We start from the raw sequence: 18,350 nt of genomic DNA, 5'->3' as shown, positions 1-18,350 counted from the left end.
GCTGTGTAATATGGATATAATATATAATACTGTAATACTCGGTACTCCCTGGTCTGATGGTGTAATACTCAGCGCTGTGTAATATGGATATAATATATAATACTGTAATACTCGGTACTCCCCGGTCTGATGGTGTAATACTCAGCGCTGTGTAATATGTATATAATATATAATACTGTAATACTCGGTACTCCCCGGTCTGATGGTGTAATACTCAGCGCTGTGTAATATGGATATAATATATAATACTGTAATACCCGGTACTCCCTGGTCTGATGGTGTAATACTCAGCACTGTGTAATATGGATATAATATATAATACTGTAATACTCGGTACTCCCTGGTCTGATGGTGTAATACTCAGCGCTGTGTAATATGGATATAATATATAATACTGTAATACTCGGTACTCCCTGGTCTGATGGTGTAATACTCAGCACTGTGTAATATGGATATAATATATAATACTGTAATACCCGGTACTCCCTGGTCTGATGGTGTAATACTCAGCGCTGTGTAATATGGATATAATATATAATACTGTAATACTCGGTACTCCCTGGTCTGATGGTGTAATACTCAGCGCTGTGTAATATGGATATAATATATAATACTGTAATACTCGGTACTCCCTGGTCTGATGGTGTAATACTCAGCGCTGTGTAATATGGATATAATATATAATACTATAATACTCGGTACTCTCTGGTCTGATGGTGTAATACTCAGCGCTGTGTAATATGGATATAATATATAATACTGTAATACTCGTTACTCCCTGGTCTGATGGTGTATTACTCAGCGCTGTGTAATATGGATATAATATATAATACTGTAATACTCGGTACTCCCTGGTCTGATGGTGTAATACTCAGCGCTGTGTAATATGGATATAATATATAATACTGTAATACTCGGTACTCCCTGGTCTGATGGTGTAATACTCAGCACTGTGTAATATGGATATAATATATAATACTGTAATACCCGGTACTCCCTGGTCTGATGGTGTAATACTCAGCACTGTGTAATATGGATATAATATATAATACTGTAATACCCGGTACTCCCTGGTCTGATGGTGTAATACTCAGCGCTGTGTAATATGGATATAATATATAATACTGTAATACACGGTACTCCCTGGTCTGATGGTGTAATACTCAGCGCTGTGTAATATGGATATAATATATAATACTGTAATACTCGGTACTCCCTGGTCTGATGGTGTAATACTCAGCGCTGTGTAATATGGATATAATATATAATACTGTAATACCCGGTACTCCCTGGTCTGATGGTGTAATACTCAGCACTGTGTAATATGGATATAATATATAATACTGTAATACCCGGTACTCCCTGGTCTGATGGTGTAATACTCAGCGCTGTGTAATATGGATATAATATATAATACTGTAATACCCGGTATTCCCTGGTCTGATGGTGTAATACTCAGCGCTGCTGTGTAATATGGATATAATATATAATACTGTAATACTCGGTACTCCCTGGTCTGATGGTGTAATACTCAGCGCTGTGTAATATGGATATAATATATAATATATAATACTGTAATACTCGTTACTCCCTGGTCTGATGGTGTAATACTCAGCGCTGTGTAATATGGATATAATATATAATACTGTAATACTCGGTACTCCCTGGTCTGATGGTGTAATACTCAGCACTGTGTAATATGGATATAATATATAATACTGTAATACTCGTTACTCCCTGGTCTGATGGTGTAATACTCAGCGCTGTGTAATATGGATATAATATATAATACTGTAATACTCGGTACTCCCCGGTCTGATGGTGTAATACTCAGCGCTGTGTAATATGGATATAATATATAATACTGTAATACTCGGTACTCCCTGGTCTGATGGTGTAATACTCAGCACTGTGTAATATGGATATAATATATAATACTGTAATACTCGGTACTCCCTGGTCTGATGGTGTAATACTCAGCACTATGTAATATGGATATAATATATAATACTGTAATACTCGGTACTCCCTGGTCTGATGGTGTAATACTCAGCACTGTGTAATATGGATATAATATATAATACTGTAATACTCGTTACTCCCTGGTCTGATGGTGTAATACTCAGCGCTGTGTAATATGGATATAATATATAATACTGTAATACTCGGTACTCCCCGGTCTGATGGTGTAATACTCAGCGCTGTGTAATATGGATATAATATATAATACTGTAATACCCGGTACTCCCTGGTCTGATGGTGTAATACTCAGCACTGTGTAATATGGATATAATATATAATACTGTAATACTCGGTACTCCCTGGTCTGATGGTGTAATACTCAGCGCTGTGTAATATGGATATAATATATAATACTGTAATACTCGGTACTCCCTGGTCTGATGGTGTAATACTCAGCACTGTGTAATATGGATATAATATATAATACTGTAATACTCGGTACTCCCTGGTCTGATGGTGTAATACTCAGCGCTGTGTAATATGGATATAATATATAATACTGTAATACTCGGTACTCCCTGGTCTGATGGTGTAATACTCAGCACTGTGTAATATGGATATAATATATAATACTGTAATACTCGGTACTCCCTGGTCTGATGGTGTAATACTCAGCACTATGTAATATGGATATAATATATAATACTGTAATACTCGGTACTCCCTGGTCTGATGGTGTAATACTCAGCGCTGTGTAATATGGATATAATATATAATACTGTAATACTCGGTACTCCCTGGTCTGATGGTGTAATACTCAGCGCTGTGTGATATGGATATAATATATAATACTGTAATACTCGGTACTCCCTGGTCTGATGGTGTAATACTCAGCGCTGTGTAATATGGATATAATATATAATACTGTAATACTCGGTACTCCCTGGTCTGATGGTGTAATACTCAGCACTGTGTAATATGGATATAATATATAATACTGTAATACTCGGTACTCCCTGGTCTGATGGTGTAATACTCAGCGCTGTGTAATATGGATATAATATATAATATATAATACTGTAATACTCGGTACTCTTTGGTCTGATGGTGTAATACTCAGCACTGTGTGATATGGATATAATATATAATACTGTAATACTCGGTACACCCTGGTCTGATGGTGTAATACTCAGCGCTGTGTAATATGGATATAATATATAATACTGTAATACTCGTTACTCCCTGGTCTGATGGTGTAATACTCAGCGCTGTGTAATATGGATATAATATATAATACTGTAATACTCGGTACTCCCTGGTCTGATGGTGTAATACACAGCACTGTGTAATATGGATATAATATATAATACTGTAATACTCGGTACTCTCTGGTCTGATGGTGTAATACTCAGCGCTGTGTAATATGGATATAATATATAATACTGTAATACTCGGTACTCCCAGGTCTGATGGTGTAATACTCAGCGCTGTATAATATGGATATAATATGTAATACTATAATACTCGGTACTCCCTGGTCTGATGGTGTAATACTCAGCACTGTGTAATATGGATATAATATATAATACTGTAATACTCGTTACTCCCTGGTCTGATGGTGTAATACTCAGCACTGTGTAATATGGATATAATATATAATACTGTAATACTCGGTACTCCCCGGTCTGATGGTGTAATACTCAGCACTGTGTAATATGGATATAATATATAATACTGTAATACTCGGTACTCCCCGGTCTGATGGTGTAATACTCAGCGCTGTGTAATATGGATATAATATATAATACTGTAATACTCGGTACTCTCTGGTCTGATGGTGTAATACTCAGCACTGTGTAATATGGATATAATATATAATACTGTAATACTCGGTACTCTCTGGTCTGATGGTGTAATACTCAGCGCTGTGTAATATGGATATAATATATAATACTGTAATACTCGGTACTCTCTGGTCTGATGGTGTAATAATCAGCACTGTGTGATATGGATATAATATATAATACTGTAATACTCGGTACTCCCTGGTCTGATGGTGTAATACTCAGCGCTGTGTAATATGGATATAATATATAATACTGTAATACTCGTTACTCCCTGGTCTGATGGTGTAATACTCAGCACTGTGTAATATTGATATAATATATAATACTGTAATACTCGGTACTCCCTGGTCTGATGGTGTAATACTCAGCACTGTGTAATATGGATATAATATATAATACTGTAATACTCGGTACTCTCTGGTCTGATGGTGTAATACTCAGCGCTGTGTAATATGGATATAATATATAATACTGTAATACTCGGTACTCCCTGGTCTGATGGTGTAATACTCAGCACTATGTAATATGGATATAATATATAATACTGTAATACTCGGTACTCCCTGGTCTGATGGTGTAATACTCAGCGCTGTGTGATATGGATATAATATATAATACTGTAATACCCGGTACTCCCTGGTCTGATGGTGTAATACTCAGCGCTGTGTAATATGGATATAATATATAATACTGTAATACTCGGTACTCACAGGTCTGATGGTGTAATACTCAGCGCTGTGTGATATGGATATAATATATAATACTGTAATACTCGGTACTCCCTGGTCTGATGGTGTAATACTCAGCACTGTGTAATATGGATATAATATATAATACTGTAATACTCGGTACTCCCTGGTCTGATGGTGTAATACTCAGCGCTGTGTAATATGGATATAATATATAATACTGTAATACCCGGTACTCCCTGGTCTGATGGTGTAATACTCAGCACTGTGTAATATGGATATAATATATAATACTGTAATACTCGGTACTCCCCGGTCTGATGGTGTAATACTCAGCGCTGTGTAATATGGATATAATATATAATACTGTAATACTCGGTACTCCCTGGTCTGATGGTGTAATACTCAGCGCTGTGTAATATGGATATAATATATAATACTGTAATACTCGGTACTCCCCGGTCTGATGGTGTAATACTCAGCGCTGTGTAATATGGATATAATATATAATACTGTAATACCCGGTACTCCCTGGTCTGATGGTGTAATACTCAGCACTGTGTAATATGGATATAATATATAATACTGTAATACTCGGTACTCCCTGGTCTGATGGTGTAATACTCAGCACTGTGTAATATGGATATAATATATAATACTGTAATACTCGGTACTTCCTGGTCTGATGGTGTAATACTCAGCACTGTGTAATATGGATATAATATATAATACTGTAATACTCGGTACTCCCTGGTCTGATGGTGTAATACTCAGCGCTGTGTAATATGGATATAATATATAATACTGAAATACTCGTTACTCCCTGGTCTGATGGTGTAATACTCAGCGCTGTGTAATATGGATATAATATATAATACTGTAATACTCGGTACTCCCTGGTCTGATGGTGTAATACTCAGCGCTGTGTAATATGGATATAATATATAATACTGTAATACTCGGTACTCCCTGGTCTGATGGTGTAATACTCAGCACTGTGTAATATGGATATAATATATAATACTGTAATACTCGGTACTCCCTGGTCTGATGGTGTAATACTCAGCACTGTGTAATATGGATATAATATATAATACTGTAATACTCGGTACACCCTGGTCTGATGGTGTAATACTCAGCACTGTGTAATATGGATATAATATATAATACTGTAATACTCGGTACTCCCCGGTCTGATGGTGTAATACTCAGCGCTGTGTAATATGTATATAATATATAATACTGTAATACTCGGTACTCCCCGGTCTGATGGTGTAATACTCAGCGCTGTGTGATATGGATATAATATATAATACTGTAATACTCGGTACTCTCTGGTCTGATGGTGTAATACTCAGCACTGTGTAATATGGATATAATATATAATACTGTAATACTCGGTACTCCCTGGTCTGATGGTGTAATACTCAGCACTGTGTAATATGGATATAATATATAATACTGTAATACTCGGTACACCCTTGTCTGATGGTGTAATACTCAGCACTGTGTAATATGGATATAATATATAATACTGTAATACCGGTACTCCCTGGTCTGATGGTGTAATACTCAGCACTGTGTAATATGGATATAATATATAATACTGTAATACTCGTTACTCCCTGGTCTGATGGTGTAATACTCAGCACTGTGTAATATGGATATAATATATAATACTGTAATACTCGGTGCTCCCTGGTCTGATGGTGTAATACTCAGCGCTGTGTAATATGTATATAATATATAATACTGTAATACTCGGTACTCCCTGGTCTGATGGTGTAATACTCAGCGCTGTGTGATATGGATATAATATATAATACTGTAATACTCGGTACACCCTGGTCTGATGGTGTAATACTCAGCACTGTGTAATATGGATATAATATATAATACTGTAATACTCGTTACTCCCTGGTCTGATGGTGTAATACTCAGCACTGTGTAATATGGATATAATATATAATACTGTAATACTCGGTGCTCCCTGGTCTGATGGTGTAATACTCAGCGCTGTGTAATATGGATATAATATATAATACTGTAATACTCGGTACTCCCCGGTCTGATGGTGTAATACTCAGCACTGTGTAATATGGATATAATATATAATACTGTAATACACGGTACTCCCCGGTCTGATGGTGTAATACTCAGCGCTGTGTGATATGGATATAATATATAATACTGTAATACTCGGTACTCCCCGGTCTGATGGTGTAATACTCAGCGCTGTGTAATATGGATATAATATATAATACTGTAATACTCGGTACTCCCTGGTCTGATGGTGTAATACTCAGCACTGTGTAATATGGATATAATATATAATACTGTAATACTCGGTACTCCCTGGTCTGATGGTGTAATACTCAGCACTGTGTAATATGGATATAATATATAATACTGTAATACTCGGTACTCCCTGGTCTGATGGTGTAATACTCAGCGCTGTGTAATATGGATATAATATATAATACTGTAATACCCGGTACTCCCCGGTCTGATGGTGTAATACTCAGCGCTGTGTAATATGGATATAATATATAATACTGTAATACCGGGTACTCCCTGGTCTGATGGTGTAATACTCAGCACTGTGTAATATGGATATAATATATAATACTGTAATACTCGTTACTCCCTGGTCTGATGGTGTAATACTCAGCACTGTGTAATATGGATATAATATATAATACTGTAATACTCGTTACTCCCTGGTCTGATGGTGTAATACTCAGCACTGTGTAATATGGATATAATATATAATACTGTAATACCCGGTACTCCCTGGTCTGATGGTGTAATACTCAGCGCTGTGTAATATGGATATAATATATAATACTGTAATACTCGTTACTCCCTGGTCTGATGGTGTAATACTCAGCGCTGTGTAATATGGATATAATATATAATACTGTAATACTCGGTACTCCCTGGTCTGATGGTGTAATACTCAGCACTGTGTAATATGGATATAATATATAATACTGTAATACTCGGTACTCCCCGGTCTGATGGTGTAATACTCAGCGCTGTGTAATATGGATATAATATATAATACTGTAATACTCGGTACTCTCTGGTCTGATGGTGTAATACTCAGCGCTGTGTAATATGGATATAATATATAATACTGTAATACTCGGTACTCCCTGGTCTGATGGTGTAATACTCAGCGCTGTGTAATATGGGTATAATATATAATACTGTAATACCCGGTACTCCCTGGTCTGATGGTGTAATACTCAGCGCTGTGTAATATGGATATAATATATAATACTGTAATACTCGGTACTCCCCGGTCTGATGGTGTAATACTCAGCGCTGTGTAATATGGATATAATATATAATACTGTAATACTCGGTACTCCCTGGTCTGATGGTGTAATACTCAGCACTGTGTAATATGGATATAATATATAATACTGTAATACTCGGTACTCCCCGGTCTGATGGTGTAATACTCAGCACTGTGTCATATGGATATAATATATAATACTGTAATACCCGGTACTCCCTGGTCTGATGGTGTAATACTCAGCGCTGTGTAATATGGATATAATATATAATACTGTAATACTCGGTACTCTCTGGTCTGATGGTGTAATACTCAGCACTGTGTAATATGGATATAATATATAATACTGTAATACTCGGTACTCCCTGGTCTGATGGTGTAATACTCAGCACTGTGTAATATGGATATAATATATAATACTGTAATACCGGGTACTCCCTGGTCTGATGGTGTAATACTCAGCGCTGTGTAATATGGATATAATATATAATACTGTAATACTCGGTACTCTCTGGTCTGATGGTGTAATACTCAGCACTGTGTAATATGGATATAATATATAATACTGTAATACTCGGTACTCTCTGGTCTGATGGTGTAATACTCAGCACTGTGTAATATGGATATAATATATAATACTGTAATACTCGGTACACCCTGGTCTGATGGTGTAATACTCAGCGCTGTGTAATATGGATATAATATATAATACTGTAATACTCGGTACTCCCCGGTCTGATGGTGTAATACTCAGCACTGTGTAATATGGATATAATATATAATACTGTAATACTCGGTACTCCCTGGTCTAATGGTGTAATACTCAGCGCTGTGTAATATGGATATAATATATAATACTGTAATACTCGGTACTCCCCGGTCTGATGGTGTAATACTCAGCGCTGTGTAATATGGATATAATATATAATACTGTAATACCCGGTACTCCCTGGTCTGATGGTGTAATACTCAGCGCTGTGTAATATGGATATAATATATAATACTGTAATACTCGGTACTCCCCGGTCTGATGGTGTAATACTCAGCACTGTGTAATATGGATATAATATATAATACTGTAATACCCGGTACACCCTGGTCTGATGGTGTAATACTCAGCGCTGTGTAATATGGATATAATATATAATACTGTAATACTCGGTACTCTCTGGTCTAATGGTGTAATACTCAGCACTGTGTAATATGGATATAATATATAATACTGTAATACTCGGTACTCCCTGGTCTGATGGTGTAATACTCAGCGCTGTGTAATATGGATATAATATATAATACTGTAATACCCGGTACTCCCTGGTCTGATGGTGTAATACTCAGCACTGTGTAATATGGATATAATATATAATACTGTAATACTCGGTACTCCCTGGTCTGATGGTGTAATACTCAGCGCTGTGTAATATGGATATAATATATAATACTGTAATACCCGGTACTCCCCGGTCTGATGGTGTAATACTCAGCGCTGTGTAATATGGATATAATATATAATACTGTAATACCGGGTACTCCCTGGTCTGATGGTGTAATACTCAGCACTGTGTAATATGGATATAATATATAATACTGTAATACTCGTTACTCCCTGGTCTGATGGTGTAATACTCAGCACTGTGTAATATGGATATAATATATAATACTGTAATACTCGTTACTCCCTGGTCTGATGGTGTAATACTCAGCACTGTGTAATATGGATATAATATATAATACTGTAATACCCGGTACTCCCTGGTCTGATGGTGTAATACTCAGCGCTGTGTAATATGGATATAATATATAATACTGTAATACTCGTTACTCCCTGGTCTGATGGTGTAATACTCAGCGCTGTGTAATATGGATATAATATATAATACTGTAATACTCGGTACTCCCTGGTCTGATGGTGTAATACTCAGCACTGTGTAATATGGATATAATATATAATACTGTAATACTCGGTACTCCCCGGTCTGATGGTGTAATACTCAGCGCTGTGTAATATGGATATAATATATAATACTGTAATACTCGGTACTCTCTGGTCTGATGGTGTAATACTCAGCGCTGTGTAATATGGATATAATATATAATACTGTAATACTCGGTACTCCCTGGTCTGATGGTGTAATACTCAGCGCTGTGTAATATGGGTATAATATATAATACTGTAATACCCGGTACTCCCTGGTCTGATGGTGTAATACTCAGCGCTGTGTAATATGGATATAATATATAATACTGTAATACTCGGTACTCCCCGGTCTGATGGTGTAATACTCAGCGCTGTGTAATATGGATATAATATATAATACTGTAATACTCGGTACTCCCTGGTCTGATGGTGTAATACTCAGCACTGTGTAATATGGATATAATATATAATACTGTAATACTCGGTACTCCCCGGTCTGATGGTGTAATACTCAGCACTGTGTCATATGGATATAATATATAATACTGTAATACCCGGTACTCCCTGGTCTGATGGTGTAATACTCAGCGCTGTGTAATATGGATATAATATATAATACTGTAATACTCGGTACTCTCTGGTCTGATGGTGTAATACTCAGCACTGTGTAATATGGATATAATATATAATACTGTAATACTCGGTACTCCCTGGTCTGATGGTGTAATACTCAGCACTGTGTAATATGGATATAATATATAATACTGTAATACCGGGTACTCCCTGGTCTGATGGTGTAATACTCAGCGCTGTGTAATATGGATATAATATATAATACTGTAATACTCGGTACTCTCTGGTCTGATGGTGTAATACTCAGCACTGTGTAATATGGATATAATATATAATACTGTAATACTCGGTACTCTCTGGTCTGATGGTGTAATACTCAGCGCTGTGTAATATGGATATAATATATAATACTGTAATACCCGGTACTCTCTGGTCTGATGGTGTAATACTCAGCGCTGTGTAATATGGATATAATATATAATACTGTAATACTCGGTACACCCTGGTCTGATGGTGTAATACTCAGCGCTGTGTAATATGGATATAATATATAATACTGTAATACTCGGTACTCCCCGGTCTGATGGTGTAATACTCAGCACTGTGTAATATGGATATAATATATAATACTGTAATACTCGGTACTCCCTGGTCTAATGGTGTAATACTCAGCGCTGTGTAATATGGATATAATATATAATACTGTAATACTCGGTACTCCCCGGTCTGATGGTGTAATACTCAGCGCTGTGTAATATGGATATAATATATAATACTGTAATACCCGGTACTCCCTGGTCTGATGGTGTAATACTCAGCGCTGTGTAATATGGATATAATATATAATACTGTAATACTCGGTACTCCCCGGTCTGATGGTGTAATACTCAGCACTGTGTAATATGGATATAATATATAATACTGTAATACCCGGTACACCCTGGTCTGATGGTGTAATACTCAGCGCTGTGTAATATGGATATAATATATAATACTGTAATACTCGGTACTCTCTGGTCTAATGGTGTAATACTCAGCACTGTGTAATATGGATATAATATATAATACTGTAATACTCGGTACTCCCTGGTCTGATGGTGTAATACTCAGCGCTGTGTAATATGGATATAATATATAATACTGTAATACCCGGTACTCCCTGGTCTGATGGTGTAATACTCAGCGCTGTGTAATATGGATATAATATATAATACTGTAATACCCGGTACTCCCTGGTCTGATGGTGTAATACTCAGCGCTGTGTAATATGGATATAATATATAATACTGTAATACTCGGTACTCCCTGGTCTGATGGTGTAATACTCAGCACTGTGTAATATGGATATAATATATAATACTGTAATACCCGGTACTCCCTGGTCTGATGGTGTAATACTCAGCGCTGTGTAATATGGATATAATATATAATACTGTAATACTCGGTACTCCCTGGTCTGATGGTGTAATACTCAGCGCTGTGTAATATGGATATAATATATAATACTGTAATACTCGGTACTCCCTGGTCTGATGGTGTAATACTCAGCGCTGTGTGATATGGATATAATATATAATACTGTAATACTCGGTACTCCCTGGTCTGATGGTGTAATACTCAGCGCTGTGTAATATGGATATAATATATAATACTGTAATACTCGGTACTCCCCGGTCTGATGGTGTAATACTCAGCGCTGTGTGATATGGATATAATATATAATACTGTAATACCCGGTACTCCCTGGTCTGATGGTGTAATACTCAGCGCTGTGTAATATGGATATAATATATAATACTGTAATACTCGGTACTCCCTGGTCTGATGGTGTAATACTCAGCACTGTGTAATATGGATATAATATATAATACTGTAATACCCGGTACTCCCTGGTCTGATGGTGTAATACTCAGCGCTGTGTAATATGGATATAATATATAATACTGTAATACTCGGTACTCCCTGGTCTGATGGTGTAATACTCAGCGCTGTGTAATATGGATATAATATATAATACTGTAATACCCGGTACTCCCTGGTCTGATGGTGTAATACTCAGCGCTGTGTAATATGGATATAATATATAATACTGTAATACTCGGTACTCCCTGGTCTGATGGTGTAATACTCAGCACTGTGTAATATGGATATAATATATAATACTGTAATACCCGGTACTCCCTGGTCTGATGGTGTAATACTCAGCGCTGTGTAATATGGATATAATATATAATACTGTAATACTCGGTACTCCCTGGTCTGATGGTGTAATACTCAGCGCTGTGTAATATGGATATAATATATAATACTGTAATACCCGGTACTCCCTGGTCTGATGGTGTAATACTCAGCACTGTGTAATATGGATATAATATATAATACTGTAATACCCGGTACTCCCTGGTCTGATGGTGCAATACTCAGCGCTGTGTAATATGGATATAATATATAATACTGTAATACTCGGGTACTCCCTGGTCTGATGGTGTAATACTCAGCGCTGTGTAATATGGGTATAATATATAATACTGTAATACTCGTTACTCCCTGGTCTGATGGTGTAATACTCAGCGCTGTGTAATATGGGTATAATATATAATACTGTAATACTCGGTACTCTCTGGTCTGATGGTGTAATACTCAGCACTGTGTAATATGGATATAATATATAATACTGTAATACCCGGTACTCCCTGGTCTGATGGTATAATACTCAGCACTGTGTAATATGGATATAATATATAATACTGTAATACTCGTTACTCCCTGGTCTGATGGTGTAATACTCAGCACTGTGTAATATGGATATAATATATAATACTGTAATACTCGTTACTCTCTGGTCTGATGGTGTAATACTCAGCGCTGTGTAATATGGATATAATATATAATACTGTAATACTCGGTACTCCCCGGTCTGATGGTGTAATACTCAGCGCTGTGTAATATGGATATAATATATAATACTGTAATACTCGGTACTCCCTGGTCTGATGGTGTAATACTCAGCACTGTGTAATATGGATATAATATATAATACTGTAATACTCGGTACTCTCTGGTCTGATGGTGTAATACTCAGCGCTGTGTAATATGGATATAATATATAATACTGTAATACTCGGTACTCCCTGGTCTGATGGTGTAATACTCAGCGCTGTGTAATATGGATATAATATATAATACTGTAATACTCGGTACTCCCTGGTCTGATGGTGTAATACTCAGCACTGTGTAATATGGATATAATATATAATACTGTAATACCGGGTACTCCCTGGTCTGATGGTGTAATACTCAGCGCTGTGTAATATGGATATAATATATAATACTGTAATACTCGGTACTCCCCGGTCTGATGGTGTAATACTCAGCGCTGTGTAATATGGATATAATATATAATACTGTAATACTCGGTACTCCCTGGTCTGATGGTGTAATACTCAGCGCTGTGTAATATGGATATAATATATAATACTGTAATACCCGGTACTCCCTGGTCTGATGGTGTAATACTCAGCACTGTGTAATATGGATATAATATATAATACTGTAATACTCGGTACTCCCTGGTCTGATGGTGTAATACTCAGCACTGTGTAATATGGATATAATATATAATACTGTAATACTCGTTACTCTCTGGTCTGATGGTGTAATACTCAGCGCTGTGTAATATGGATATAATATATAATACTGTAATACTCGGTACTCCCTGGTCTGATGGTGTAATACTCAGCGCTGTGTAATATGGATATAATATATAATACTGTAATACTCGGTACTCCCTGGTCTGATGGTGTAATACTCAGCACTGTGTAATATGGATATAATATATAATACTGTAATACTCGGTACTCCCTGGTCTGATGGTATAATACTCAGCACTGTGTAATATGGATATAATATATAATACTGTAATACTCGGTACTCCCTGGTCTGATGGTGTAATACTCAGCACTGTGTAATATGGATATAATATATAATACTGTAATACTCGTTACTCCCTGGTCTGATGGTGTAATACTCAGCACTGTGTAATATGGATATAATATATAATACTGTAATACTCGGTACTCCCTGGTCTGATGGTGTAATACTCAGCCCTGTGTAATATGGATATAATATATAATACTGTAATACCCGGTACTCCCTGGTCTGATGGTGTAATACTCAGCACTGTGTAATATGGATATAATATATAATATATAATACTGTAATACTCGTTACTCCCTGGTCTGATGGTGTAATACTCAGCACTGTGTAATATGGATATAATATATAATACTGTAATACTCGGTACTCCCTGGTCTGATGGTGTAATACTCAGCGCTGTGTAATATGGATATAATATATAATACTGTAATACTCGGTACTCCCTGGTCTGATGGTGTAATACTCAGCACTGTGTAATATGGATATAATATATAATACTGTAATACTCGTTACTCCCTGGTCTGATGGTGTAATACTCAGCACTGTGTAATATGGATATAATATATAATACTGTAATACTCGGTACTCCCTGGTCTGATGGTGTAATACTCAGCCCTGTGTAATATGGATATAATATATAATACTGTAATACCCGGTACTCCCTGGTCTGATGGTGTAATACTCAGCACTGTGTAATATGGATATAATATATAATATATAATACTGTAATACTCGTTACTCCCTGGTCTGATGGTGTAATACTCAGCACTGTGTAATATGGATATAATATATAATACTGTAATACTCGGTACTCCCTGGTCTGATGGTGTAATACTCAGCACTGTGTAATATGGATATAATATATAATACTGTAATACCGGGTACTCCCTGGTCTGATGGTGTAATACTCAGCGCTGTGTAATATGGATATAATATATAATACTGTAATACTTCATCTTGTTAGTCGATGACTAATGAATATATTGCCATTAACCCCTCGTACGCCTCACCGCTGGTGTCACATTCGCAGTAATAACCGGCCGGAGAGATTAACTCATTTTTCTGTAAGAAGCAACTTTTTTAACGAGCCTGAAAACTCGCAGAGTGGAAAGTATTGATTTTCCTTCTAGAGCGGATGAAGATATTAGCATATCCAGAGGGGGGGGGGCGCTAAATACTCCCATCATCCGGGGACAACGCCTCTTAACCCTGCGGCCGGCCGCTGCATCTCCTCCCGGGGACGGTCCTGATGACACCCCTATACATGGAGCCGGGACACCACTCCCTCTGCTGCAAAATGACTTCTTATCGTGGAGTAATGGAGCTGATGAGGCGCCTGGTTCTCTCTGTATATACAGCCTGCTTTATATATGGTGTATATGGCCCATAACCCTTCATTACACGTCCCTGCATGGGAACCCCCCGAGGGTCCAGATCTCTGCCCCCGTCTGCATTACACACTGGTGTCTGACAGCAGCAGATGTCTCGCATTAGACAGATCTCCAACAGCTGAAATGCCACCAGTCCCCCTCCCCTGCCATCTCTGTAGACCCCCTGCACCACGTCCATATACCACCCCGGCCACCACCAATAACATCTGTGCCCCCGGCTGCCCTTTAACTATTTACCCCCCCCCCCTCCTCATCCCTTCAACAATGGAGTGTGGTAAAAGTTTCTGCTGAGAGTCACCATCCTGCAGGCAATTACGGACTAGACAGATTTACCGCTCAGGACTCTGGGAAAGCCGGGCGACAACCCCTACAATTATTACTCATCAATTATTTTCTCTGCACACATGACATGGGCACCGGCACCGACCACCAAGATTCCCAGGCCACTCCATAGTGGATGATGACCTGATGTTCCCCCATAATCCCGTTCACCCACTTTCTTCCTCCTCTCCCTCTCCTTGGCAGCTGTTCTCGCCGGTTATATCTTAAGATTTGCTCAGCAGATGGTGCTCGTGGCTGCAGAATGGAGCCGACAAGAGACTTAGGAGAAGCTTCTCCTCCTGACTGCAGATGGAGAGGGAGATCTCATTGTACATTCTGCCGGCTTCCCGGGAACAAGTGTGGAATGATCCTCTGAGAAGTCCCATCTCCCCCCTCCATGAGGTCTCTCCCTGATTCTTCATCACAGCAGCATCTTATTCCCCGGTGCCAATACCAGACGTTCGCCTCCTTGACACCTGTAGCCATTTTTTTCCCAGCATCCTCTACTCCCTGAGACCTCTCCATATAGGAGGTGTATGACTATCTATGTGTGCGTTTCCGACCCTGCAATTGCATTGAATTCAGTGGGTTCTGTGATTGTTACACTCCTTATTTCCCGAGGACGGGAAAAATGTTGTCAAGCTACCAAGTGTGAGAGCCGATAACTCCTCCAGAGCCGGAGCCACAACAAGCTGTGGCCCTGGAGGAGTAGTCGCCTAATGGTTGTAAGGAAGGAGCCATGTCCTATCAACATGAGGAGATCCGGCATAGGTTCCCCCACCATGAAACCCCCGTCCAACCACCCAACCCAACCGTCTTCTCTTAGGAGATGTTGATCCTACCTTTTCGTACAAACCCCAAGACAGTTCGGTCTCAATGACCATGATAACTATTCCAAACATCCCGAATATCAGAGCGTAGTCACTGAGCCTCTTCCGTTTCTCGAAAAGCGCCCTCCTATGTCCCAATTTGTATCCAATGTTTTGATGCTTCCTCTTGTTGGGTTTGGGGTAGTTGGCGGTGGTGGTGTTATTGCCTGAGTGTTGGTGGTTCTGTGTGGCATTGGGATGGTGGTGGTGCAAATTCTGGTTAGAGTGGTGCTCGTCCTTGGAAGAGATGACTATCTCGGGAGTGTTGCTGGAGTTGAAGATCTGAAGAGGTTGGCTCTCGGGCTCGGAGTCTATCAGGTTCCTTCTGGAGGCACTTAGTCGGCTGAGGGGCTTCATGACCCCCCCTGTGTATTTACAAGAGCTCATGGCTATTTCGGTGAATGGGTTGCTGTCCCTTCTGTGGACGAGAGGACTGGCTTGTCTGTGCTTGCATCCTCCGCCAGCCCCACTTGTAGACGCTGAAGTTGGAGAGTGTCCAACCAAGTGGTCACTTAAATTGAGCTGGCTGCCCTGCCTGGAGGAAGAAGGGTGGTGGAGGATGGTTGAGTTGTTGGAAGGAGGTGCCCTGAAAGCTGACGGAGAGGACGAGTGCAACAGGCTGTGTTGGTAGCTCTGGCTCTGCAGCTGGTTCACAGAGTCCCCCGATAACGGGCAGTGACATTTGGGTTCTTCGTCCATGTCGCCAACCCCTGAATCATGAAGGTGCCCAGAGGTGTCCATGCCGGTGATGGTGGTGGTGTGGATGTGATGATGAGATACCTTCAGCCCCCCAATCCTGACACTCTGTGTGCAATATCCTACAGGGAAAGAAGACAGATTAAAGACAAATGTGCAATGCCCCCCCATCCCCTGCCAAGGTGGCCAATGCCATGAAATCCTCAGGTGTTACTTTGCCAGCTCTTACATGTCATTGTATGGGAAGGTGCTGGGGACTCGGAGCCGAGATCCTGCCTGCCTTCTCTCTCTATAGCTTGCTCTGTCTCCCTTACCAAGCCAAGCCCATCTCTTGGCAGCCGGCTCCTATTGGCTCGTCTGGCAGCTGTGACAAACTGATCCAGCCCTACACCCTGGTGTTAACCTCTCCAGAGCTGCAGAGGTGCCCAGGTGAAGCGCCATGGGATGGTCCTGGCATCCAGTCCTGCACCCTTCACCTCCAGTCCTTGCCCCGGTGCCTCCTCACAGCTCCTCACCACAATCAGTGCACATTAATCCTCACTGGAGCCTGCAGGAGAGGGGGTGGCAAGCCGGGGGTTAACACTGGATATGGATTGGCACTCTCTGGGTATGTTCACACGGCTTATTTTCAGCCGTTTTTTTTCCGGCCGTAAACGCCCCAAAAAACGGCTGAAAATGCGGGGGGCTGAACATCGCCTCCAAACATCTGCCCATTGATTTCAATGGGAAAAACTGCGTTTCGTTCCCACGGGGGGGGGGGGGGGGGGGTTCTTTTACACGGCGTTTGTGAAAACGGGGCGTAAAAAACGCCCCGTAAAAAAGTGCATTTCACTTCCTGAGCTGT

At 39.3% G+C, this 18,350-nt stretch overlaps 1 protein-coding gene across 1 annotated transcript in view; it reads right to left on the bottom strand.

The window, feature by feature from the left end:
- The window catches only part of LOC142731990 (small conductance calcium-activated potassium channel protein 3-like), a gene marked incomplete at its 3' end in the record, with an annotated part of 64,319 nt that extends 46,501 nt beyond the window's left edge, over positions 1-17,818 (bottom strand). The window contains exons 1-2 of the mRNA XM_075849477.1: positions 17,736-17,818; positions 16,784-17,628 (exon numbers count right to left, since the gene is read on the bottom strand). Coding sequence (XP_075705592.1) covers positions 16,784-17,551 — 768 coding nt within the window. The remainder of the gene's footprint in view (positions 1-16,783; positions 17,629-17,735) is intronic.
- Positions 17,819-18,350: the final 532 nt, after the last annotated feature.

The sequence above is a fragment of the Rhinoderma darwinii genome, unplaced genomic scaffold (assembly GCF_050947455.1).
Source record: "Rhinoderma darwinii isolate aRhiDar2 unplaced genomic scaffold, aRhiDar2.hap1 Scaffold_886, whole genome shotgun sequence".
Lineage (NCBI taxonomy): Eukaryota > Metazoa > Chordata > Amphibia > Anura > Rhinodermatidae > Rhinoderma > Rhinoderma darwinii.
Note: the sequence above shows the minus strand (reverse complement) of the source record. Positions and strands in the feature narration are given on the sequence as shown.